Source organism: Chroicocephalus ridibundus, chromosome 1, assembly GCF_963924245.1.
Source record: "Chroicocephalus ridibundus chromosome 1, bChrRid1.1, whole genome shotgun sequence".
Classification (NCBI taxonomy): Eukaryota; Metazoa; Chordata; class Aves; order Charadriiformes; family Laridae; genus Chroicocephalus; species Chroicocephalus ridibundus.
The window spans coordinates 152,433,104-152,458,159 of record NC_086284.1 but is presented as its reverse complement, the minus strand read 5'-3'; the positions used below and the strand labels follow the sequence as shown (position 1 = coordinate 152,458,159).

The 25,056-nt window shown below is 45.5% G+C and overlaps 1 protein-coding gene across 11 annotated transcripts in view; it reads left to right on the top strand.

The window, feature by feature from the left end:
• Nucleotides 1–25,056, top strand: part of CACNA1C (calcium voltage-gated channel subunit alpha1 C) — a 489,480-nt gene extending 464,424 nt beyond the window's left edge. For 5 of the 11 annotated variants that reach the window (XM_063318446.1, XM_063318434.1, XM_063318420.1 and 2 more), the window contains 12 exons: nucleotides 1,138–1,234; nucleotides 2,863–2,965; nucleotides 5,120–5,221; nucleotides 6,659–6,786; nucleotides 7,914–8,063; nucleotides 9,040–9,392; nucleotides 10,282–10,308; nucleotides 11,661–11,789; nucleotides 12,257–12,366; nucleotides 14,338–14,441; nucleotides 17,013–17,336; nucleotides 17,598–25,056. In XM_063318446.1, the coding sequence (XP_063174516.1) occupies nucleotides 1,138–1,234; nucleotides 2,863–2,965; nucleotides 5,120–5,221; nucleotides 6,659–6,786; nucleotides 7,914–8,063; nucleotides 9,040–9,392; nucleotides 10,282–10,308; nucleotides 11,661–11,789; nucleotides 12,257–12,366; nucleotides 14,338–14,441; nucleotides 17,013–17,336; nucleotides 17,598–17,894 (1,924 nt within the window). In that variant the 3' untranslated portion in view covers nucleotides 17,895–25,056. The remainder of the gene's footprint in view (nucleotides 1–1,137; nucleotides 1,235–2,862; nucleotides 2,966–5,119; nucleotides 5,222–6,658; nucleotides 6,787–7,913; nucleotides 8,064–9,039; nucleotides 9,393–10,281; nucleotides 10,309–11,660; nucleotides 11,790–12,256; nucleotides 12,367–14,337; nucleotides 14,442–17,012; nucleotides 17,337–17,597) is intronic. The other 6 variants (XM_063318467.1, XM_063318412.1, XM_063318449.1 and 3 more) reach the window with 3 other exon arrangements.

Here is a 25,056-nt window from a genome sequence, read left to right as displayed (position 1 = left end):
TTACGTGCCAGGACATTGCTTCACTTTCAGTCTGGGGGAGATATAGACTGTCCAGGGAGGGGCAGCAGAAGATTGAGCAAAGGAGAATAGAGGGTTGGTTTATAGTTCCATGTGTTTGGGATATTGAGCTGTGACTCTTATTTGACTTTCTAGCCACAGTAGGGCTTCTGTGCTCAAATCTCCATTTTGTCATATGTCATACAGGCCCATCACAAGCTGTATCTTCACATGGCTGCATTACGTTGTCTGCAGGGTTATTCACATCAGCAGATTTGCAGGGATTTAAAGTTACACAAGAACAACTCACTCAAGGGTTTAACTGACATTCAGTATTATATGCTTTCTTTGACACATTCTTAGGCTTAAAGTGCATTTAGATCCCTGTGGCACTACAGTGCAGTTGACAATTGTAATTGCAAAGCCCCCTTCATAATGCAAAAACCATGGAAAGACATCTTGGCGTAAACTAAAAGCAGATCTCTTTAGGACGCATAGTGTCAAGATTCATTTGGGCTCAGTTTCTGCAATACGTGAGGCCATGTCACATTATCAGAGTGATACATAAATTGAAGCCTTTCTTACCATCCACGGTGACTGCCAGAGATACTTATAATATGGATAGGGGATAAGCACGGAATTCTAATAAATACACCATTTGTTAACAAAATGGATGTTACTATTTGTGCTTGTCCGAAGGCAAGGCTGCAGTGGTTGAAGCCATATAATAGATAGCCGCTCAGTCCAGATGACAACCTGTTCCTTCCCATCTATAAATGGGAAGCTCTTTTTTTTCCTCTTCCCCACCCATGTCAATGCTTGAAGCTCTGGCTCTGGTAGCTCTCCTCCCTCCATGAGAGGATTCTTCTTTTGAGATGCCATTTCCAGGCCTTAAAAGAAACCCAGCTGCTGCTGTGGAGGAAATTCAGTAGTTTGTTTTGCACTGGCTCCAGTGATGGCCCAAAGCATAAACAAGTATCAAAAGACAGTGGCGTGGGGCTATTTATATGGGAGGTGAAGCGCCAGGAAAAAAAAGAGACCCTTTGCACCTCTGTGCCTGCTACAGCCCTAAGACCCACAAGCGGATCGGGAGGTCACCCCGCGGTAAGGATGTGACCCTCACTGTGCTTTCTTCTCTAGGGGACGGATCAAACACTTGGACGTGGTGACACTGCTCCGGCGGATTCAGCCTCCCCTGGGCTTTGGGAAGCTCTGCCCTCACCGGGTGGCTTGCAAAGTAAGGCACGCCGTGGCTCGGGGATGCCTGGCAGTCACAGCAGCTAAACAGCCTGCAGTGGTGTTTACTAGCCAAGCCTGTCGCATGGCCTGGTCACTGAGGGCTTGGAGCATCACTGGTAGGCGGGTTGGCTGCTAGTCAGAGACATCAGGGCACCACCAGTCCTCTCTCTAGCTAGGAGAGCATCCATGCTAAGTACTGCTCTCAGATACCAAGCACTGCATCAACCACACACATTTGCGGTATCAAACATACATCCCAAAACAGATTAGGACAGACAGAAATAACAGGGCAAGTGAAAATATCTCTGAGATTTTCTCTGGACTAAGCCATGCACCAAAAACCTAGTGTTGTCTCTCATTCTTGCTTAAATAACTGACAGATATTAAAGAGTGAGGTGTGCGTGGTATTAAAATACAGGAAGGGCAAGGACAGATTTTCTGTGAAAATGTCTCACTCATTTCTTTGGTTGTGAGACTCCGGCTGTGAAGAGGGACTCTCTCTAGTGAACAATGGCATGTTTTTAACCTTTATGCTTCCTTCATTTGAAGTTTTCTTCATCTCCTCGCAGGTCCCAGGGTTTGTATGTGACACTTGTAGTTGTTTTTTATATCATTCTCAGAGCAAAATACAAAGCCTGGGGCCTGTAAACAGAAATAAATGACTTCTGTGGCCTGCAACTGATCCCTTTCCATCTGCTGTCTAGCAATTTTTTATTGTCTCGATCTGGTCCAAACCCCCGAGTCTGTGATTGCAGTGGCAGTGATGGGGGATGACACCCTTTCTTCCAAGTTGGTACTGAACAAGGCCTGTTGCATGAAAGTGTCAGAAGACAGAGCTCAAACAAAATCAACCCCTGAAAGCATAAGAGTTCAAACTAAGTCCCTGGTGTCTCTTACCTCTTGAGACACAAGTAAGGACATAAGATCGGGTGGCTCTGCTACATCTCTCTCGGATATATGTCATTGGTCTCACTGCAGTTCACCCTGCAGCTGTTACAGTACTCAGCACTCACTCTTTGCCCTACATGGCTTTACAGAATTACTGCAGGACAGAAAATAGCCTTGTTTTAAAAGGGAGAGGTGGGATAGTTGGATAAAGTAGATCAGCTTTCAGGTTTGGCTCATCCCCTTTCTTCCAGCCTGTCACCTAAAAGAAAGATTCTGGCTCTCTGTTTATATACATTTGCACCAGGCACAGCTTTAGTACGGGCGAGTTTGCAAGTGTCTCATGAGGTATGAAGAAATCAGTTTGCTCCTGATAAGAAAAAAAGGTGTAATTTAAAAGCCAAATTGTTTGGGGACTGTAACAAATCTCTGTCCGTGTAATACACTGTGGGCAAATGCCCACTGGCCACTGTGGAAAACAAAGGTTAGAAAGTGATAGCCACCTTGAAGAAAACAGAGTATCTAACCATGTGAGAGAGACCCCAGAGCAAACACACCATGGTTGGGGCCATCGGTGGATATGACAAGTACTTTTATAATTGTGTAACTGAATCCACAGGCCATGGATGCTCATATAAGATGGGTAGCAGGTCTGGAGGTCATCATGGGGCATAAAGAAGAGCATGCTTCAGTCCATGTGCTGGCAGTATGGTAGTTCTCTTTCTTCTCCTTACCCCACAGCGCCTTGTCTCCATGAACATGCCACTGAACAGTGATGGGACTGTCATGTTCAATGCCACTCTCTTTGCATTGGTCAGAACAGCACTAAGGATCAAGACAGAAGGTAAGAAGCGTGCTCACTACAAGGGTACAAATGTATCTGAGTGGTATTCACACCGTGTGCTGAGCTGGAGTACAACAATAAGGACATCTTGTGTAAAATGATCCCAATTAATTACATGCAGCACGTGGTACAAAAAGCAATACAAAGATGTTTGGAGGAATAATATCTTCTAGAGAGAGAACAGTGTTTCCAGTTATCTAGAAAGCTGGTACTTCCCATAGTATCATCTCAGATTATTGATCACATTCTTTACAATGGTCTCAAAGTTAAAAGTTTTAGATCAATGTCTGCTCAAACAGCAATCGTGGGAGGAAGAAGGGCAAAGAAGTCTCCCATTGTGCAAACTGGCTGCAGAGCTGGGCTGCTTTTTGACTGCTGTTGCCACTGATTTTCCAATCCAAGGGAGGCAAAAGAGCTTGGACTCGAGGGTCTCACCTCACTGAAACTCCTCCTGTGCTTCCATCAGCATGAGTTAACATCACACTGGAGTGACAGTGGTGTTGTAGGCCTAAAGACAGATGAGAAGCAAAGGGACTGTGAATAGCTTTGCATAGACCAGCGGGTATAGTTGGAGAAAGCAGACAAGATTTTGGGCTCAGCTTGTCCCCTTTGTTGTACTCTGTCGCCTGCTGTAATGAAAGATATTGGTCCTGAGTCAAAACCTGGCCTCATGTATTAATGAGATGTCCTAAAAGAGCGTGTAGGTCTGTGATTCACAGCTAAACACCTCTGGCTCAGGAGTGGCTGCATTACATTTCAGGCATGGGAAAGCAAAGACCAACAGAACCCTAGCTTATTGTGCCAGGATTATACTGACAGCTGAGCCAAAAAGAGTGGCAAAATTTAAAAATTATATTAAGGCCTTGGATGTTGTGCTAAACAGAATTTGACTGTAGACAAAGAGACTCTCCTGAGGAAAAAGCCAACCGCAGTCCTGTAGTACAGCTTGTGTCTTAGCAATCAGAGACTCAAAAAGGACTCAATTTTCTTGTCCGTCTTTGCCTCAAACTCTCTGAGTCATTGCCAGTGAACCCCTGGAAAACCACCTAAAGCCTCAAACTGCTTTCTTTCTTGCCTTAGCAGGATTTTGTAAGTGGTTAGGGCAGGAGTTTGGAATTAGCCCTCCTGGGTCAGATTTCTGCCTTTGATGCTGTCTACCTGTTTCATCTTCAGTGAGTTACTTAGTGTCCCTGTCTTCACCACATCCTATTAAGAGAACTACTAGCACACAGAGCCCTGGGCAGCACATTGAGGAGCCTTAATGCTGGTCAGCAATAAGAAAAGCTGCAAGAACAGCACCTTTAGGAGGAGAAAATAGTGGTTTAATACACATAGCAAGAGAAGAGAGCTTCAATTATAAGGGGTTTGAATGCACATACATCAAGAAATAAAATCAAAGGTGAGTCGTTTTGGAGGAAATGGGTTCCTAGAAGGAAAGGATATAAACTGAATCTGCTTCACTCACTCTCAAAGGGTAATGTGGCTTGATTAATGTCTCATTTAGCTCAGAGCCCCTTGGAGGAACCTGTAATGTCTAAGTTCAGACAGCCACATAAAAGGCTTGTTATAGCGTATGCTGTACTTCAGAGAATAAACACGAGTATCTAGGCACAGTCCTCAGTTGGATAGTGAAAGTCTTGCACATGCCCGGAGTGCCTCGTCGGAGCACTGTGCAGACTCTCCAAGGCAGACTCTTGGCACCATGTGAAGTGCTGAGAGCAGACCCAGGTCTTCAGATTTCTAGATGCATCTTTACCACCAATTATTTGTCTTCCCTAAGCTGTACTTTCCCATTAACTGACCTCTATTCTCATTGTATTCAACCTTCACTGGATGTCAATTAAAATTTGAAGTGTTAGATGAGATTATTGCTTTTCAGGACAAAGTAGCACCGTGGTTCTGTTGTTTCTGACTGTTGCAGACTATCAATCAGTGGCACGGCCACCTTCCTACCCTGAGATGACTGTGCATATTTAGGAAGAAGACCTCTTGCTGTGAGGGGGCTTTAGAAATGGTCAGAGCATCTCTTTGCCCAAAACTTTCCACTACTGAAAAAGCTCTGATATTTTCTTCCTAAGATTACCATGCCAGACACAAAATTGCTCCTCTGCAGGGTCTGCTTAATTCCTGTCTCTGATGATTTTCACCCTGCAGGTAACCTGGAGCAAGCCAACGAAGAGCTGAGAGCAATAATTAAGAAAATCTGGAAGCGCACCAGTATGAAGCTGCTGGACCAGGTGGTGCCCCCCGCAGGTGGTGAGTGCAGGATCTTGTCCCCGTCTCTGTATCTCTCTGTCTTTTTCCCCACCTGACGTGTCCTATTGCACCTCATGATCATCAGGTGGAATATGGGGGACAAGCTTTCTTCTACAAAGCTGTTACCTGTATTTCATCAGTCTGAGATCTGTTTCTGCCTGTACTAACATGAATATCATGTTCTTACTGCTGAGAAATCAGGGAAGGAAGAAAAGGCGTATAAATAGGAGTTAGAAATCTCTGTTCCTAGATCTTGCCCCAGTATGATCATAGGCATTTGCTCCCCTGGACGTTACCTGGTGCCTGCTGGGGGCAAAGAAAGCAAGCAGAGCTAAGGTTTCAGGGAGGATGATGTGCACTTTATCTGACTGCATAAGAGATATAGCCTTACACTCAAGTTAAGGATGCAGCCCCATCTGATAACCCCTCCACATTTAGCAAAACTACCTTTACTGTGGCATATAATTCTGTTTTTACTCACATAACTGCTTTCTACTATGATAGCTGTCAAAGACTCATGTACCTGGGGATATTCCTCAGCCAGTCTGGTGTAACAGATTGCTGTGGGTTTCTGTGCAGCAGCCCTGGTAGGCTGTAATTACCAGGCTTCTGGGCAACTCCTTTGCTAGGTTTCTTGGGACTCCAGGTGCATGGGCATCCAGTGTGGTCATCACTGACCTTTCAGGTGACTCCAGGGGCTATAGCACAAAACAGCATTTGGTAGTTAGTTAACAGTTGCAGCCAGATCCTGAACCTTGCCCAGCCTGCTCTGAAGTCAGGGGGCCTTGTAAAATTTGCATTGGGTTTGGAGAAGGGAGGAGATTTACATGGATAAAAAATGCACATTCTGGCTCATTGACAGTTTGTATTGAGTGAGAATACAGCAATGATTGCATTTCTGGGGGGAGGTGATCATTTTGGTTCGCTGGCACCCATGCTGGGCACGACCAGACAGAATTTCAATGCAGAGAAGGGCTACATCAGGTCTGGGATGGATGGTCCGTCAGATGCTGTTGGTGAGCCCAGACCCTGAGTATGTATTACCCCAGGCTACCACAAGAAAGAACAACATGTGTTGACCCTGACTGGGAGGCTATAGCAGGATCCTATGCCATAAACCCATACCAGAGGCTGCAAAGGTTAGAGGCACTTCACCGTAAACAACATACATCCAGAGGCGCGTAGCTATAGGGGTTCTCTGCCAGCAGAGCCAGTCTACCCAAATGCCACGTCCAGCTCTCCTCCTGACTACTTACAGCAAGCTCTGGCTGTGGAGCAATCCCTTCCTTCAGCCCTGCATCCTGATGCCATAAAAAGCAGAGTTGTACTGCAGTACCTAGTGTTTCTCCTGCAAATTGCAAGGCTCACATTAGCAAATACACTGTTTAAAATCAGTTGCTTATTTAATTTTATTTTTTTTTTAATACCCCTTTGCAGATGACGAAGTGACTGTCGGGAAGTTCTATGCCACTTTCCTGATTCAGGAGTATTTCCGGAAGTTCAAGAAGCGTAAAGAACAGGGACTGGTGGGCAAGCCCTCCCAGCGCAACGCACTCTCCTTGCAGGTGACTAGCGGTCACAGGATGGACGGGGGTGGTACGGTAGAGGCATTTGACCCCCCTTCCCTCTCAATCATTCTGGGGGCTACAATGGGATATCCCCACTGGAAAGGAGGCTGTAGACCCCTTGAATTACCACATCAGTCCTTTTGGATAAACATGCATGTACCACAGGCCACATACCTTAGCTCTGGAGGTGGAAGGCACAAGTGAGGTGTATCCACAGTTTATCAATCTGCTGGTAATATTTGAAATGTGGGTTCCTTTTAGAGAACTGGCATGACGTGTCCAGCAGACGTTTATTATTACCACATTCATTCTACTCTTTCTGAAGGGAGTCACTCTAACAGGGTCAGGGAGAGCATGCTGCCAGGAGGCAAAATCAGTTAAAAAGCAAAAAGCATCCCTGGATGCCAAGACTGTGCAACAAATGGGGCATCAGGCTGTAAGACCTGGGATCTGTTCACCACTGTGCTATGCGTTCACTGGGTGGACAACCAGTCTGTGTGAAAGAATGAAAAAGCCCCGTTGGCTGTACAAACAGCACCATTTATGTCCCTCAAGTGTACAGTAAGGAAGAAGGGTGACTCTGGAGTTCCAGCAAGCTAAAAAGTGCTGTGACACAGGCACAGATACAGACTGAGGTCTCAGCATACCCACCGCTTACCTCCCTGGATGCACTCCCTGGGACGGATTCCAGTAAGTGAGGGGTTTGAGGACTGTCCAGGTCCAGATGCCAGCTATTAAATCCATATGGAAGCTGCTGATTAAAAAGAAGAGATTTTCAGAGGCACCGAGTACATGGTTCAGCTGGAACTGTGGCTGCTCTAGGGCTTCTGGTTGTGGATCTGAGAACCCAAATTTGAATTTGAAAGCATTCAGACTTGCTTAGTCAAGCCTGTAGATTTATGTCTATGTCCTGTTGTGATGAAGCCAGGGGACTAGCAACAAACATTCCTGCATTGAATTGCTAAGTTTTTCCCTCTGTAAGCTGTAGATGAAAGAACAGAATTTGTTGGTGTTTTTCTAGGAGCTGGGTCTGCTATATTAAGTAAAAGGCCTTCACAGTGCTTAGGAAGAAATAGCACTGCTTTTATTTCTCATATACCACTCGGAGATATGAAGCTCTATAGTTTGCTGTTTTGCAGGCTGGTCTGCGCACACTTCACGACATTGGGCCAGAGATACGAAGAGCAATTTCTGGAGACCTGACAGCTGAAGAAGAGCTAGATAAGGCCATGAAAGAAGCTGTTTCTGCTGCCTCTGAAGATGATATCTTCCGGGTAGGTGCTGAACAAGTTTTCAAGCTGAAGCTAGACCAATAGCTGAGCTAAAAGAGTGCTACATTCTCTTTTATACCCTCTGCATTTCAGCTGGGCCCTCCTTCTTGTTTTCTAGACCCTACAGTGGTAGGCTCAGAGTGCCAGATCCTGAGATCCTTGCACAGTTTTTATCCCATTTTCTTCTCAATGGAAGTTTCTCCTCATAAAACCTAAATAAAATCAGAATTAGAATGGCCAAAGAGACTGAAGAACAGATCAGTTCAGACATCCTACAGTCTGCCGAGCAACAACCAGGCACACTTCAGTGCCTTGTCCACTCCTCCTTTCAGTGGCACAAGTAGTCTCCTTTCAAAAAGTACAGCAGAACCCAAGAGAGCTCCTATAGAACGAGGAAGTTACCTAAATCTTCTCTTTTTTATTTCATTCTTATTCCTTGTAATTTTCTTCTCTGGTAATATTTCCTCTCCTTTGGCATTTTCCTCCTTACATAAAGATGCTCTCAGTCCCTTTGCTTACTCACCATCTAAACAGTACATAACTGGCTCATTAAATCTTTCTTCATTTGTTCTTCCAGGTGATTAATAGTTTCTGGTGCACTTCTCAAATTCCCTCTCATGTATAAATGTTGCTTTGGAACTGCACTGTGAAAACCAGAGAGCAGTTACCCGGTTCTTGCTTCCCTACCCATTCCTGTGCTCCCAGGACTGGTGGGAGGTGTAGAGATACCTTTGCCTCACCTATGCACCTGGCCAGTCCTCTGAAATATCTTAGAAAGCTAAAGTTTTCACAGTCTGCGTGTACTGAGTCTCTCTGACAGAGAAGTCCATGCCCTGTCCTCTGGCAGAGAGCAGCAGTGCCGTTGTGCACGCTTCAGTCCTCACATATTTGTCCTCAACAACAGGCTAAGCCAGAAACGCCAGGGCCCTTGCACATCTTCTCCCTCACAAAGGGAAAATACTTTCTGTTTCTCTGACAGAGAGCTGGAGGCTTGTTCGGAAACCATGTCAGCTATTACCAAAGTGACGGCAGGAGCGCGTTCCCCCAGACGTTCACCACCCAGCGACCTTTGCACATCAATAAGTCTGGCAACAACCAGGGAGATACAGAGTCTCCATCTCATGAGAAGCTGGTAGACTCCACCTTCACTCCCAGCAGCTACTCATCTTCAGGCTCCAATGCCAACATCAACAACGCCAACAACACTGCCCTGTGCCGTTTCCCCAGCCCACCCACCTACCCCAGCACTGTCAGCACAGTGGAAGGCCACGGGACCCCCTTGTCACCCACCATACGTGTGCAGGAGGCTCCTTGGAAACTACCTTCCAAAAGGTAAGCTTCACAGAGCAGAGGGCGAGTCAAGGGACCAGGGAAAGGAACATGCACGCAAACACCAGCGCACAGCTGCCTAGCTGAAGTCACCCACCAGACATCACCTGGTCTGCAGCCTGGATTGAGCCTTCTGGTTCTCCACTTGTGCCAAAGCCCACAGTGCAGCAGATATGCATCAGTTGACCACTGCAAAGAAGCAGCACTCTCACTGACCAGCACACTTGGTTTCTTTGGGCTTTATCATGAAGAAACCTTTGTAAGAACCAAAAAGAGCCTTATTTATCCTTCCTTCACCACAGGAAGGTGTTTCATCAACTGCTAACTGAAAGACAAAGGGACTGCAATTCATCTCTTAAGCGCCCAGTCAGAGGCTTTGTGGAAGTCAGTTGGTTTTCATTCAGTGGGTCACATCCCTACAGAGGCATTCTGGGAGGAAGGGGGCAAGGTTTTCAGAAATGCAATACTGTGCAAAGCAAAGAAAACCCCCTTCTCTGGACAGCTTTCAGACTGTCTACACACAGATGACTAATACAAAAGGAGTATCATTTTTATCAGTGGAGAATGTTTTTTAACTATCTCAGTAACAGCAGGAAGGAGCTGGAATTTTTTTTTTTAAGGGCAGAGAGTGGGCAATGTGAAAAGGTGGAGAAATGCTACCCCAGCAAAGGACAGAATAGGACAAGACGACGGAGGAAATTCAGTGGTTGCAGAATTGCCCAAGTAAAGAGTCCAGTGGTTTTTCTATTTCATGCCTTCCTGAGGGAAGCCACAGGAGTTGCACAACATGTGTTACCATCTGCCCTCCCCCTTGCTGACTTGTGCTGATGTGACACTGCTAACATGGTGTTCTTTTTTCTCCTTGCTTCCTTGGCTGCCTTCCTCAAATTAGGACGCATTACTACGAAACACTGGGACGGTACGTCTTTTCCCTCATGATTTAATATTCTCTGGGTGTAAGACCCATTGTTTGTCCCATTGAAAGTCCAAATGCCATTAATGCTGAACATGAGCTCTTCTTTTTGGTGTCAGTAGGGCTGAAAAAGAGGTAATGATCACCATGACATCTCCAGAAAATACTCCAAACTCAGGGGTTTTCTGCCCACAGGCAGGTAGTGATGCAGGGACTGTTTCTAGTTGGTTTCTAGATTTGGGGTCTTTTTGAGTTTCTAGCTGGGCTCACACATCTAGGCACTCTCTGTTCACAACACGGTGAAGTACACTATGGCATGTTCGTACAAAAATTCTGTATGGTTTTGGCTAAACACAGACTACTGAATAGGGAGAGCTGCCATATACTGATTCCTCCCCCCTACACCTTAGCAGTTTTACTTGCCTCCCATCTCAGCAAGAAGGTCACTCCAGCACTGTCCTAAAGGTTGTTCCGTGTCCTAGTGCTTTTAGCTCAAATCAAATTATAAAATAATGTTTCCTATCCAGTCCCTGAAAGATGAAATAAAACCTACCACACTGGTCTCTTCTGTGAATGGTGCTAACACACTGACATTGGCTCCAGTAGCTCCTTGTCGGTATCTCAAAGATTCACACTACCTTCAGATTTTACTTTGCTCTTCAGAAAACACAGACTCAAAATGAAGAGAAATATGAGGGCTGAGATGCAAAACAGAGGGACAAGGAGGAGGCAAGCAGGGAATTAAGGGCTGTCACGCTTAAGGGTTCGAACAGATCCTACTGAATTCACCAGAAGCACTCTGCAGCTAGTGGTGAGAAAAAAGGGACCAAAGATGGAAAAGACAGCAAGGAATGAGAGTATGAACAGGAGCAGAGGGGAGAGATGGTGCAGAGTAAGGGATTTGGGAGGCAGAGACCATACATCAGAGAGCCGAGAGAGTAACTGTTCGTGTCTAGGAGGCTTCTCTGAAATTCCTAACCAAGGCTTTTGCAATAAGGAAAAAAGCTGTATTTCCAAGAGCCCACCTCAGATTTTACTTTGAGTTCAGTAAGGCATATCTTTGGAAATGTGGTCAGTGTGATGTGCACATTTGTAGAGTACCTGCAGTCACAAATGACAAAAATATGTTTACAGTATTGTTCAGCGTTGATTTAAGAAACTCTTCCTCTGAAAGAGGACACAGACAAAGGTTGTTGCTTTGTGTTTGTGAACTCTGCAGCTCTGTTCAGTCGTTAATTTCTCTGTGATAGCTCTTCAACATTAAAATAAACTGAGACAGATGGAGCCTGTCATTCTCGTCTTTGTAACAGGTTGTCTTTACCATCTCCATATCTTGACTTGTCTCTTTTGCTCATTAGCTCCAGTTCCAGAGACAGCCAGCTGGCAATTGTTTGCCAAGAGGAAGTGTCTCAGGATGAGACTTATGATGAAAATTTGAATGAAGACATTGAGTACTGTAGTGAACCAAGTCTGCTCTCTACTGAAATGTGAGCTTTGCAGCTTTAGTCAAGGTGTTTGGGTGGTTCTTTAATTAAGGGGGAGAGGTGGGAAGAAGTGACGTTTTTCTACAAAAATTTCAATTTATGGGATAAGGCCAGAAGCCTTTAGTCAGACAACTGAAATATCAGAAAATATTTTTTTTAAAAAATGCAGTTCAGCCCTGAGAAGTAACACTGAAAAGGATATCTTTCACCTGGGATTTTCCTTCTCCTCTGAATGAGACACCTGGATCTGCAGGGCCTCCCCCTCCCCATCTAATGTTCCCAGATCTCAGCTTTAGACCATTCTCTGTCTCATGGCCTCTCTTAACTGCTCCTGGTCCAGTTATAGCTTGAAGCTAGCTCGCTTATTGCATCCATTTGATAGCATGGTCTTCCTGGCTTCCCTGCTGGAAGAGGGGTTATTCTGTCCAATATCAGCTGCTTTTCTAGAATCCCTCTGTTCTCCTTTCCAGGCTTGCATACCAAGATGATGAAAACAGACAACTTACTCCACCAGAAAACAACAAAGGAGAGGACACCCGGCACTCTCCGAAGAAAGGGTTTCTGTGCTCCTCAGCACTAGGTAACATCCCAGCGTGACACGAGGGCCGTGCTCTCCTCTGCCTCAACTGTGTTCTCACACGTTGCTGGAGGAATCCCAGCATGTGTGGGCACGGGTGTTGCTGTTTGCTGCATTTAGCTCATGAGACCAGAAATCCCACAGCATGCATACAGTCCCGATCATGCACGTGACTACTGACTTTATGCTCACTCAGTAGATGAATCTGTGACTGTTTGGATAGTCCATGTGATCTGTTTGATTAAGCCCACCTGTGAATTAGGGGAGTTTATTAAAGAGCTGTAGACTCTCCAAACAATCACCAGGGAGGCAGCGAATGGGCTAAGCCTTGAGTATATGGTGTTCTGTTCTGCGCGTATTCACCAGGGAGAAGGGAGAGGTTGTCTCTTTTGTCCGCTACAAGGAAAACTGAATTTTACATTGAGTTAACACAATACAAATTTACTTTCTGCTCTAATTGTACCTGGAAATTTTTCAAGTGCTTGAGCATGCAGACTATGCTCAGGTGAAATCCATGAATCACAAGATTTTATGAAGGTATCAGGACAAATGTGAGAGTCTGGAATAAAATGAGCTCTTTTATGTAGAAGATTTTTCAGCCTTTTTCCTGAGTACTGGTGTGGAGAAAAAGGACATTTGGGGGAGAAACTAAAAAGAGTCCAGTATATAAAATATATGCTCACAAAATAAAAGTGACAGATTATGTAGTGTAATGTTTAAAGTGAGCCTACTGAACCTTCCCTCAAATCCTTCAGGATGCTTGTACAATTGGGTATTTAAAAGCATTTACTTTATTTCAAAACTTAAAATATTAGGCAATGACAATTCCTATATCTATCTGAAAGGCCAAATTTGCAGTCAGTCCTTGACACAATGCTTCATTAACTACATTCTAGGGAATATTTATACAGTGATGTCATACTCATTTGACTAGTGGTTTGGTCTTTTCCTCTAGAAAGAGGAAATACTTTTTATCTGCATTGTAGCCTTTGTTCTCTGGGTTATAACATGTTTCCTGCAACCCCCCAGAGTGCCTTTTCTCAACAAATCAATATTATAGATACAGAATTCTAATTTTCTTTCCTTCTTCAGGAAAATGTCAATAGGATTGAGAAGTCCACAAAATATTTTAGTATGCCGTGCAGCTATATCTTTAATACTGGATTTATTTGCCATTCTTCAAAAGTAAAGCCTGTGCACTTGTTCATAAACATACTTTACAGTATTTTTAAATTCCCGCATAGGAAGTACCTTTCTCATATTTACAGAAGTCAAGTTTAATTTTATAGCAAGTAAACAATGGGACTGTTTCAATGGTTCCCCCTAAGATTTTTTTTTAAGAGAAAAAAAGTTTTTTCTCTTCTCTTCTTTCCAAATTTTGAAAATGCTTCATGTCTATATAAGCAGCCTTCCATTCACCAGTGAATTTGATTAATTCACTTCCACTTGACCTTGCTGTAGACACAGCCCCATAAACTGTGGTATGTCTGGCAGCTAAGGGACACAGATCACATGCAAGCGGGTGGCCGATGTCACCTGAGCAGCCTGACGTCCCCTCCTGCACGATGTGTACAGCCAGGCACAGCACCAGAGCCTCAGCTGTCATCATCGGTCCTGCTGAGGGCTTTACCTGAACCAGAGAGGTCTGAGAACACTTCCACTGCTTGGGAGGGAAATCGGCTGTCTGGTATTTACTAGGACAGTGTCTTAAAAGAGGAAAAATAAAAATCACCATCCAGAATTTTATCTGGCAGCTTGCTTGGAAGGTAGTGCTGGTTGGTCCATGATGCTTGACTGCTTTTTTTAAACACAAACGCTTTGGAAAGGTCAAGGTGTTAAGGGAAAGTGCACAGAGCCTAAAATGTGGGTGTCTTTGCTGTATCTCCAATGGGACTGCACTAAAAGAAATTGAAATCGGATGAATTGTAGTGTAGCATGAGTGATGGACACAGTTGTGTGTGATTCCTGTTTCAGGTCGAAGAGCATCTTTTCACTTAGAGTGTCTGAAAAGACAGAAAAACCAGGGCGTAGACGTCTCGCAGAAGACAGTTCTGCCTTTGCATCTGGTACACCATCAGGTAAGCATTAAGAACCACGGAGGGCCCAGCAGCAATGTAACAGACCCTACCATCTGCAGTGTCCCGCCATTGTATCCCAACCAGCTTTTTAAAAACCATTTGGGATGGTTGCTAACCCATATCAAAGGTCCAATTTTTAGAAATCGTATTTGCCATCACGCTCGTTCCTACTTTCAGGATTTTCATCATTCCCAGAAGAATTCTACAGGAACATGTCCTTTGGAGTCGGTAGAGTTATTGTTTTCTGATGTACATGAAAGAGTAAAATAAAAAACTAGCTAAAAGATAAAAATAACTACCCAAATTGGATGCTGCAGTGCAATTACACTGGCTTGGATGGTAGTATGCATATGAATAAAATGTGCAGGGTCTACTTTCATATAATTAAAGGTAACCAGTAACTGTAATTAATCATTTTAAAACATAAACTGATTACATGTAATTAATCAGCTTCTTAAGCCCTTTGTAACTGCGTTCAGCAGCCTAGCAAATGTATGCTTTGGCACGTACCTAGATGATTAGCCAGCTGTCATAGTCCAAAGTAGATTTGTGTCTCTTAGTTTGATGATGCCACTCTTCTGCCACCACAAAAGAAACAGGTGTAGATGATGGTGCCGGTCCTGCTCTGTGCAGTCCCCCAGGGCAGGGCAGAATGGCCATCCCACTTCCTCAGGCTGCCACAGGGGCAGAAAATGCCACATGGCAGGGGCGGGAGGAGCAAGAAGTCAGAGCAGAGGAGTGAGAGATAACTGCATTTGAGGCTCCCTGGTTTTTCTAACCTCCACTCCCAGACAGTTATCCTTTAGGGATCAAGCTCCAGAAAGCAGTGGTCTGCAGAGAGTTACAGCTGTGGCTGGGATAACCAGAAGATCTGTTGGGGCAGGGAGGAGTGTGAAGGAAACAGCTTCCCACCTTCCCCACAGCAGCAACAGCCCGCCTGAGACTGCCCGCCCTCCCACAGCAGGCCAGGCAGAGGGGACACATGCCTCCCACTCTCTCAGCCCATCTAGCCAGCAGAATCACCTCCCTCCAACCTGTACAAAGAGGATGGAGCTACTTCACCCTTCCTCATCCCACCATGCAGCTCCAAACCTAGAGTCTCAGCCAGACTGAAAGGTTACCCTGAAATAGGCATCTGGCCTCCAGCTGACAACACTCAGCCGTGTTCATACATTTACAAAAATGTTAGCCTACAATAGTGCTTAAAACAAGAACATAAAGTGGACAGGTTGCCCCTGCTAAGCGCAATGGCATCAGTTGCTCGTGAATGCTTGAAGGGGTATTCTCACGAAATACTTGTATATCATGATATGTAAATATATGCATGCCTGCAGGGCATGACTTACACAGATGATTTTTTAAGGGCCTACTTCCTCACTGAAATTCGATAGGAGTCTGACCTCTAATTCCTGAGAAAATCTTGGTGAAGCTTGTACGTGAATAATAATTGATTCTTTTCTTCATCTGTCACTGAAATCACCAGCACAGCATGTTATCGGTTCCCAAGGATTCCAGTGGCAGATGGACTGAGCTTCACTTAACTTTAGATACCTTAAAGTTAGCTGTCTAGTTCAAACCAGTCAGTTCAGTCTCACTGTGGTCAACAGAAGGAATGAGCATCTCCAAAGGGCAAGTATAAGTCTTGTCTAAGTCTTGTCCTCCAGACAGCATTTTCAGGCAGGTATCCCAAAGAGGCAGGAGGCTTGCTGGTTTCTCTCTGCACGGTTCCCTTGGACTAAACATATAGCCCTCAGATAGCTGAAGCTGTATGAGACTAACCCCAGCCCGAACAAGAGGATTCTCTCCAACACCATCCATATGCTTTTGTATTTTCTATGCATTTTTTTATTTGCTCATATTAGGCAGCGGTGAGCTCTGTGAGTTGACGGCATTGCTTATGGAACAAGGGAGCAGTCACCGTGAATAAGGCATAAGATCAGCCCTGTGCTACAAGGGGCTTCTTGAGAAATTTGTTATAAAAGGAGGCTGGATGACTCAGAGGTTGTGCGTATGATTACAGGAAGGACTGGATGGCTGAAAGTATAATCATCAGATATTGATCCTCCCACCAACAGCAGATGCCTTAAAATCCAGTGGTGGATTTATAGTTATTGCCAACTGCAGACACATCTAAAATTCACATCTGGTATCCATTCAGGTTCCACAGTAGAAAACACAGCAATTGGCAGTAAAAGCTAGTGGTATGGGTGGTGGCAGTGGTGGGAAAATGAATTGCTGTCTCACCCACTGGAGAAGAGGTGGTGTTTCTGGCAAGGCTGTGGGGAGTGGGGCTGCATCCCTCCTGTCAGTGCAGCAGCTCCAAGGCTGAAGAACTGCGGTCATGAGAGCTTTCAGTCTGGTGCTTGGCGCTTGCGCAAGATACACCACTTAAAGGAAGGCTTGCAAAATGAGTTCGCAGGAAACATCCAAAGTATTCCAGCAGCTGGCAGCTGTTTTCACCAGTCTTGAGACCCTCCAGGCCTTTCTCGGGTAGTTTCTCCAGCACCTCCTCCTTCCAGCCCTGCTGCTAAGAGCAGGCTCTCACTCGCCTTGTTCCTCCTCTGTCCGCAGGCGTTAGCGGTGGCCGGCCTGAGTCCCCTGCTCCAGCGAAGCCATTCCCCCACCATGTTCTCTCGGCTGTGTGCGACGCCCCCCGCTACACCCTGCAGCCGTGGCTGGCCGCAACAGACCATCCCGACTCTGCGCCTGGATGGGGCAGAGTCCAGCGAGAAGCTCAACAGCAGCTTCCCCTCAGTACACTGCGGCTCTCGGTACACTGACAACACCGGCTGCAGCAGCCCGAGGAGAGCCAGGCCAGTCTCCCTCACCGTCCCCAGCCAGACCGCAGGGAGCAGCAGGCAGTTTCACGGCAGCGCTGGCAGCCTGGTTGAAGCGGTAAGACTTGCAGAGTCATGGAGGACAGCAGTGTAAAGGCCAACTAGAAATGTGGCCCTTAGAAGAGCAGGGCAACAGATACATTGCCGCCCACAATGCCAAGAGTTGGAGAGCCCATCTCCAAGCAGGGGTTAGCAGCATGAATGGGAGAAGGACTGCTGGGGGAAAAATACAGCAGTAAAGAGGGTTGTGAAGGGGTGCGATAGGGTTGATGATGCAGGGTACTAACGTATGTCTTTGGTTCCCTCCCTGCTTTTGAAGGTCTTGATTTCGGAAGGACTGATGCAGTTTGCTCAAGATCCAAAGTTCATTGAGGTCACAACCCAGGAGCTTGCAGACGCCTGTGACATGACGATAGAAGAGATGGAAAATGCAGCAGACAACATTCTCAATGGTAACAGCAAGCAGAGCCCCAATGGCAACCTCTTGCCTTTTGTTAACTGCAGGGACCCAGGGCAGGACAGTGCAGGAGAGGAAGAGGAAGAGGTGCAGAACCCGGATTGTAGAAAAAGTCAGGAGGAGCTCAAGGACAGCAGGATTTATATCAGCAGCCTGTAGTTGCCAGGGCTGGAAGCGATGCTGGTTTTTTATTTGTTTCAATGTTCCTAATGGGTTTGTTTCAGAAGTGCCTCACTGTTCTCGTGACCTGGAGTAACCGGAACAGCGTTCTTCATTCATTTCTGTTGGGACGAGTCGCAGAGTTGGGTGGTGTAAGAAAGCTTTTCAGGAGCGGATATAACCCCAGCACGTGTCCATGAAGGAAGAGTGAGGAGGAGGAAGAGGAGGAGAGCCAGCTCCCTCTTTTTTTCAGTCCCTGCACAAGGAACGACGACTGCCTCCCGAGCGCCAAGGGGAACCTCAGCTTCCTTGTGGATGGCCCTAGCCAAAAGGACCCTGCGTCAAACGGGTGTCTTTCAACTTTGCTTGTAAAAATCATTTTGCACATATTCTGTATGAGCCTCACCGTCTCCATAAAGCCAAGGCCCTTTGATTCGGAAGGAGAGGAGGACTTCTTCTGCTGTGGATTCCCGTACCGCCAAGGGGAGGAGGAAGCAGAAGAAGCCCGCGGGGCAGGTGGCCACGCTGCCCAACCCTGCCGAGACTCCCAGGCAGTGGTCTCTGCCAACCAATCCGAGCTCAGGCAGCCACTCCTGCCAACCAATCAGAGCTCTAGCAGTCACTTGCCAGCCAATCCGAGCTCAGGCAGTCTCCTGCCAACCAATCAGAGCTCAGACAGCCAGCCGTGCCGGCCAATGGGAGAGCGGGGAGCAGGCTCTGCGGCAGGGCGGAGCCGACCTGCCCTGCCCTTGCTGAGGTGGTGGTGGGCTTGTGTAGATCTCTCCTTGTTTTGCAGTTTGATATTTTCTTGAAAGCATGTTGCAGTTTTTATTTTGACTATTTTATTAATTTTAATTTGTTTGGGTTTGGGGTTTTTTTTTGGAGGGAGAAGGGAGTGTTTACAACGTTTTGTAATCACCGACCTTTTTTTTTGGTTTATTTTCACCTTTGCAAATGTTAAATTGGTTTGATCATGTTGTATTATTTAAACTGGGGGGTTTTTCTCCATTGAAATTTGGTAGAAGTATAACGATAGACGAGTTTTACCAACCATTATGTACACCAAGAATTTGTAATTTTATTTGCTAGTAACTGAAACCTCCTTTTTTTGTTGTTGTTTTATAATTTAAAGATAGTAGGCAATGCACTTGATATAGTCTTGCACATTTGAGTGATTGATTTGGGTTCTTTTTAGTGCTACGTATATGTGTGAGCGTGGGAGCAATACGGAGCGAGTGTGCGTGCGCGCGTGTGTGTAAGTGCATGCAGTTCTCCACACCCTGATTTGAGCTGCAGGAGATCTGTATCTGGGGCCATTTGAATGCAAAAACAAAACCACTGTCTCTGCTTTTGAAAGGGGAATCAGTAACTCTTTGCATCTTCTGTTCCACAAGATATGCAAAAACAATGCAATAATATTAATTTTGAAATACAATTGTAAGTTGTGTTGGCATTAAAACTGTATAGAAAAAAAAATTGCGGGGGTGGGGGGAAACAAAACAAAAAACCAGAAGGCGTTACGCTTCGATATATTCCGTGTGATGTTTTATTGCATTGATAATGTTTCTGTTGAAGAAACCGTTATACTTGAATTCAGGTCAGTTTCAGTATTTTTCAAATATTTTTTTAAAATGAATTGCAATTGTGCCAAGCAAAGATAATGAATTGAATTAAGTTTGTTTAAAAAAAAAAAGAAAAAAAAGAATCACTTCTTGTATATTTTGCTGCATGTCAAGTGAATCATTTCGTATTTGGAATGTGCCAAGCTTTACCTTTGAACTTTTAAGTGCTTTTCTACGTGTGGTTGGGGAAAGGGGTACTATTTTTTTTCCTTTTTTAATTTGTACAATGAACAAAGTGTACCTGGTGTAAGTAACTATTCTGCAATCCACTGACAGGTTGAACGTTACTGATTTTGCATATCTTGTGTTCATTTTCCTTCTTCCTCACTCCCTTTAAACATGCACGATGACTTTATTGGTAGAGAATCTTTCTTCCCGAGACCGGGACATTTTATTCAGGCTTTGTTCTCTTTCCTTTTGCTCAGTTTCTCTAAAGGTCTCCTCCCACTCGAGGGTGGCAAGACCCCTAAGCCCATTTGGCAGATCCATCCTATGTCTTCAGCTGGCACCAGCAATTCAAGGAGCGGGGAAATCTGCTTTCAAATTTCTTTTAATAAATAGCTGACCCCGGTCGATTATAACAGGACCCTGGGATAAGCAAATGCAAGAGGCAGAATCGTTAGCAAAGTAAAACTATCTAACTCTGTTCTGGACTGAAAGCAGAGGGTAAGTGAGGGAGAGAGCTCTGGGTCATTGCTTAGGAGAATTGCTGCAGTCTGGTCAAGATGCAGATGTTAAGTGACTTTTTTTGCGTTCCTATGCACAGTCTCATCCCCTTTCCCCGACTTTAGTGAATGGGTCAGATTCCAAGTCACAAAACATCTGACAGCACAGCATGTCCCAGCCATATTTCCCTACTAGTGAGCGTGAACTTCTCTTGACTTTCCTCACACCGATACTTGGCCCTAACCTGTGAGAGAGGCTGAAAAACCTGGCAGGTGTTGTTAGATTTTATGCAACTGATTTTTGTCTAGACTACTGCTGTTTTTTCTTCCTTCTCCAGACGGTTCACAAACTTGCAGATCAGTGCTGAGCTAGGAGATGTGATCTGACTCAGAGCTAAACTTTCATTCAAATCTTGAGCTTTTGCAGATGTCTGAGAACATCATTTATTGCATATGTTGATTACATTATTTTTGTAATGCCCTTGTTTTTCTTCTTGATTCTCTGAGGCATAAAGCAGAAATAGCAAAGGGTATTTTTGACAGTAGGCTTTTTTCAGTGTCATTTTGAACTGGCCAGTAGCAGCTCAAGATACCTTGGAAAAAAACCCAAATCCTTTTAGACTAGAGAAATATGAATGCATTTATACAACCCTCTGGCATCAAAGTCCTAATTCAAGACTTCCCTGGAGAAAGTAACCAGCTGATGTCGGTCAGTCTCATCCTTTCCATCCCTCGTGCTCATATCGAGACAGGCACGCAAGCGTGTCTCCCTTTGAGAGTTTGCTGCTGCCAGTGCTGAAGTGCTCCACAGCGACTTGAAAGGAAATAATGCTGTGCCTGGCTGTTTCTGAAAAGGAAATCAGCGTAAGGGCTCCCTATCTCATTTTCTTCCACTAGAAAGTCCATCTGACCCTCCCAGTGGGAGCCAGGGGTGTTCTCTGCTCCTGAGAAACAAAGTACTGATCTAAATTAGTGGTGGCAAAGGGCGTTTTGGATGCTTGACAGCGCGTGTCATCTTTTAGGATTTTTCTTGATGGGAAGGAAAATGGTGGAAAGGATTATGCCCCACACATATTCCCAGAGAAAGCCGCGACTCCCTTGGGGGTCAGAGCCTACCATGGCCAGGGGAAACCCCGCGCTCTGCTGGAAGACCCCGTAGGTCCTGCAGAATGGAAAACACATGGCTAGCAGAGAATGCGGATGACTTTAGTTGTCTGAAGGACAGGTGTTAAATTTAGTAATTGCTGGTGCCGGCTGTGCAAATTTCTCTTTCTGGGGAGGGTGGTATATTATATTTTTTTTCATTTGAGGTACTTCCAATGCACACATTGTGACAGGCCTGAGCAAAGAGCTACTGCCTCCTTCAGGTGAGGTAGAGTCTGGGGGACGGTGGGAAGGCGGGAGCAGGTTTAGTTCGTGGAGTGTCCTTCTTTTGCTGTGTTTGGGAGTGGATGGTGGGTACAATCACTGTGCTGTGGATGGAAGCTGTGAAGGAACCAATGGCTGAGGAGTGGCACGGAAGGAAAGGAAAGAATGGGGAAAACGATCTGCTGTTTGCCACTGAGCATCTCTGACTTGCAAGAGTACACTGCAGACTAAAGACGTTTCTTATAAAACAACAAACCTCCTCCCTGTATCACTCCTGCTCATTATTCCAGGCAGTACTGAGTCAGCCACACCAGGTGCGTTTCTTTTTTTTCTTCCTTATTTCTGTGTGGCTGACGCGATGGGGAAGAAAGTGGAACTCATGATCCAGAGCTGGAGTTTCGTTATCCACAGACCTTTTCTGCATCATCTGCCTCTTCAGCTGGACATGTGAACGATGATGGTGTAGATGCTGCTGCTACTGCAGGGGTCCCGCCTGTTTTATCACCCTGCCCACCACACCCCAGCACAGAGGGACAGTCAGAGAGGCGCCATGTACAGAATTGCATCTATTTCTGCTTTGTTTTCTGACTCAGAACCCTGCCCCTGATGACTACGACAACGATGACAACAACAACAAAAAAAGGGCAAATGCATTTTTTACATTTCTTGATAATTTCCAAAGCAATGTATCATTGCTTTCTTTAGACTGACGCCAATATAACAGTTGTATGGGTCTCAGCCAGGCTCCTGTGTCTTTTCTGCCTGATAGTTTCAGATTGCTGCATGAAAAGTATGCGTGTTTGCACACAGACACAATCGTACGAGGTGACGGCACCACGAGCCCGTGGGGTTGTTCGCCTGTGTCAGAGATGAAGTTGGAGGCCTTGCTTCGTACGTGTAGATGAGAAACCCCAAGTCGTTGGTCCAGTGAGCTAAAGTGAAGCAGCCCTACTGAGACAGAACCGAGTATCCTAAGATACATGCGTGGTCCCGTTGTGACTGTCCCCTCGGCAGGGGCAGGGTGGGGGAGAGGAACACTGAGTGGGCAATTTGGTGCACAACAAAGTTGGTAAGATAAGTAAATCCAGTCAGGGGCTTCTGGTAGCAGTGAGATTTTATGAGTTCCCATAATGAAAACTGTAGTGCATACAAAGAAAATATTCCAGGCCATCAGAAGCCCCAGTTCCCATCTTGCTAACACAAGGACAGAGGGCACTAGAGGCCAGGGGGGTTGTATTGATGCAAAGAATGTGGAAAACAGAACTGGGGGCAGAAAAATTTGATTATATCTTTCCTCCATTTATTTTCTTCTCCAAAGAAGTCTAGAAATACAAATTTCAATAGCTGCACAGGGTTTCTTTTTTTCTTCTTTTGAACGTTACAAAATTTTTAAAGTTCAATTCTGGGTTAGCAAGCCCAGGGATCCGAAAGGTTTCCAATGAGATCTCAGTCCATGGAGCTTTGCTCTCTGTTGCTGCTTTGTTTCTGGACGGCTGAAACCACTATGACCTTTCTGCTACAGCGCCCTGAGATGGGGCGGGTGAGGGCAGAAGCACAGCCGAGAGACATGTCCTGTACTGAAGAGAGACTGGGCTCCAGTTGCTTTCAGAGAAGTCAGTAGCATCACACTGGAATGGGAAAAAAAAAAAAACCTCTTCTGATATAAACTTTAGGGTTTTAGTTAAATCCTCCATTCTTCCTCTGCCCCTTTGTGGGGACTTGACTTAGCGGTTAACACTTGAGCATAAAATACAGGCCTTCCTTTAGGGGCACAGGGCTCGACTCAGTTGCCTAAATGTGGGCATCTACTGCCACTTGAGATACCCCCCTGCACTCTGCCCGGCCTGCAGCAGCTGGTCCAGAAAGACACAACTCTTCCCCAGGGCTGGTGTTGCAGCTACCAGCCCCACCTGGATGGCAGAGATCTCAGGTGGCAGAAGACAATGAGGCAACTTAATCGAGTCCCTTTCTAAAGGGCTAATTGAGAGGAGCAGCACCAATGACTGATGTAATAAGGGAATCTTCATTAGCATCACCAAGGGCTCACTTAGGCACGATCCGGAGCTCACCTCCGCACTCCCATGCTGTTGTTTTTCTACCCCATGTCACTCAGACAGGCTCCACTCCTGCAGCCTGAAGTTCACGGCGCTCTGCCCAGCCCCAGGTTAGAGGCTGCATCCCAGGCCCAGCAGAGCGGGGGCGAGCCCAGGCAAGAGCGGGCATCGCTCCACCCAACAACAGATTTTTCTGCCAACGTTCGAACGGGCCCTTTCAAAAGCATTTTCCTATTCGAGACAGACTCACAAACTCAGACACCATTCATTAGCATTGTCGTTCAGATTATGAAGTACTTGTGGTTTTCTGTTGCGTTTTGCCCAGCCAGGCAAAATACAAGCTCTTTCCCAAACAGGCTGTAATGTTTTTAATAGTTTAAGCATCCTGAGCCAGTCTGCTCCCATCTCAAACACCCAGGTAGACTGGCAGCCAAAACTACCTAAACATCATCAACCTTACGGTCGCTCATAGAAGTGATTAGTTCAGGCTTATTTAGTCTTGACAGTTTGAATGTGGGATGATTTCAGAGGAGGAGTGAGATTGTAAATATCTTTGACAAACATTGCTGCATCACACACAAAAAAAAGGGGGAGATACTTTTAAAACTGCCTTAAAAATCAATTCCGAATGATGGAATCTCCCTCCAAATGATTGTCGCTTGGTAGAGCGAGGGATAAGTTGCTTTGGGTGAATTCTGGCGAGAAGTGGTTGGAATCTAGTCCATTTTCAGGAGTGAAAGCGTAGTTTAGGAGCTGACTCTCACTCAGTCTGAATTCACATCAGTGCCGATGACTGAGCACTGCAGGATCAAAACTGTTTAAGGTCTGGGGGGGGGTACTGTATCTGGCCTGCATCTGCACGGTTTGGGTCTGGCCCAGCAAGGTACTGCAGACCTGTGTTTCCCAGTGACTTCAGGGAAGATGGGGTTCCTCAGCACCTCTTAAGTTCAGGCCCTGGAGCATCATTTCCTGCTCTGATCATCAGCTATAAATGTTGATAAATGTAAGTGTTTTGCCTTCATTTGAATTGCCCAGAGCTGTAAAATGACCTCTCTCAAGTATAAATCAGTCCAGATATAAATCTCCTCTCCCATTCTTCCCTACACTCCCTGCCCACCCTGCCAGCCCTTCCTTACACCTCCACCCAAGCCCTTCCCCGTCTCAGTTCTTTACCTCCTCCCACAATTTTATATCTAGTTTTCATGAACCCACAGAAATGCTTTTGTAAATAATGCTGTACAGTTTGTAACCGTCATGTAAGCCTGTCATCAGTGCCAGAGTCCGTCTTGCCCTCTCGCACGTTTTAAAATCAACAGAGGAAAGTTAGAGCGAATGGCCCGCCAGTGAGCTATAGGGTCATCTCTGTGTGGGACAAATGTATATTCCTGTAAGATTGCATTTTTATCTAAGGAATGATGTTATTTTAAAATTGCTAATAAATTTCTAAACAATG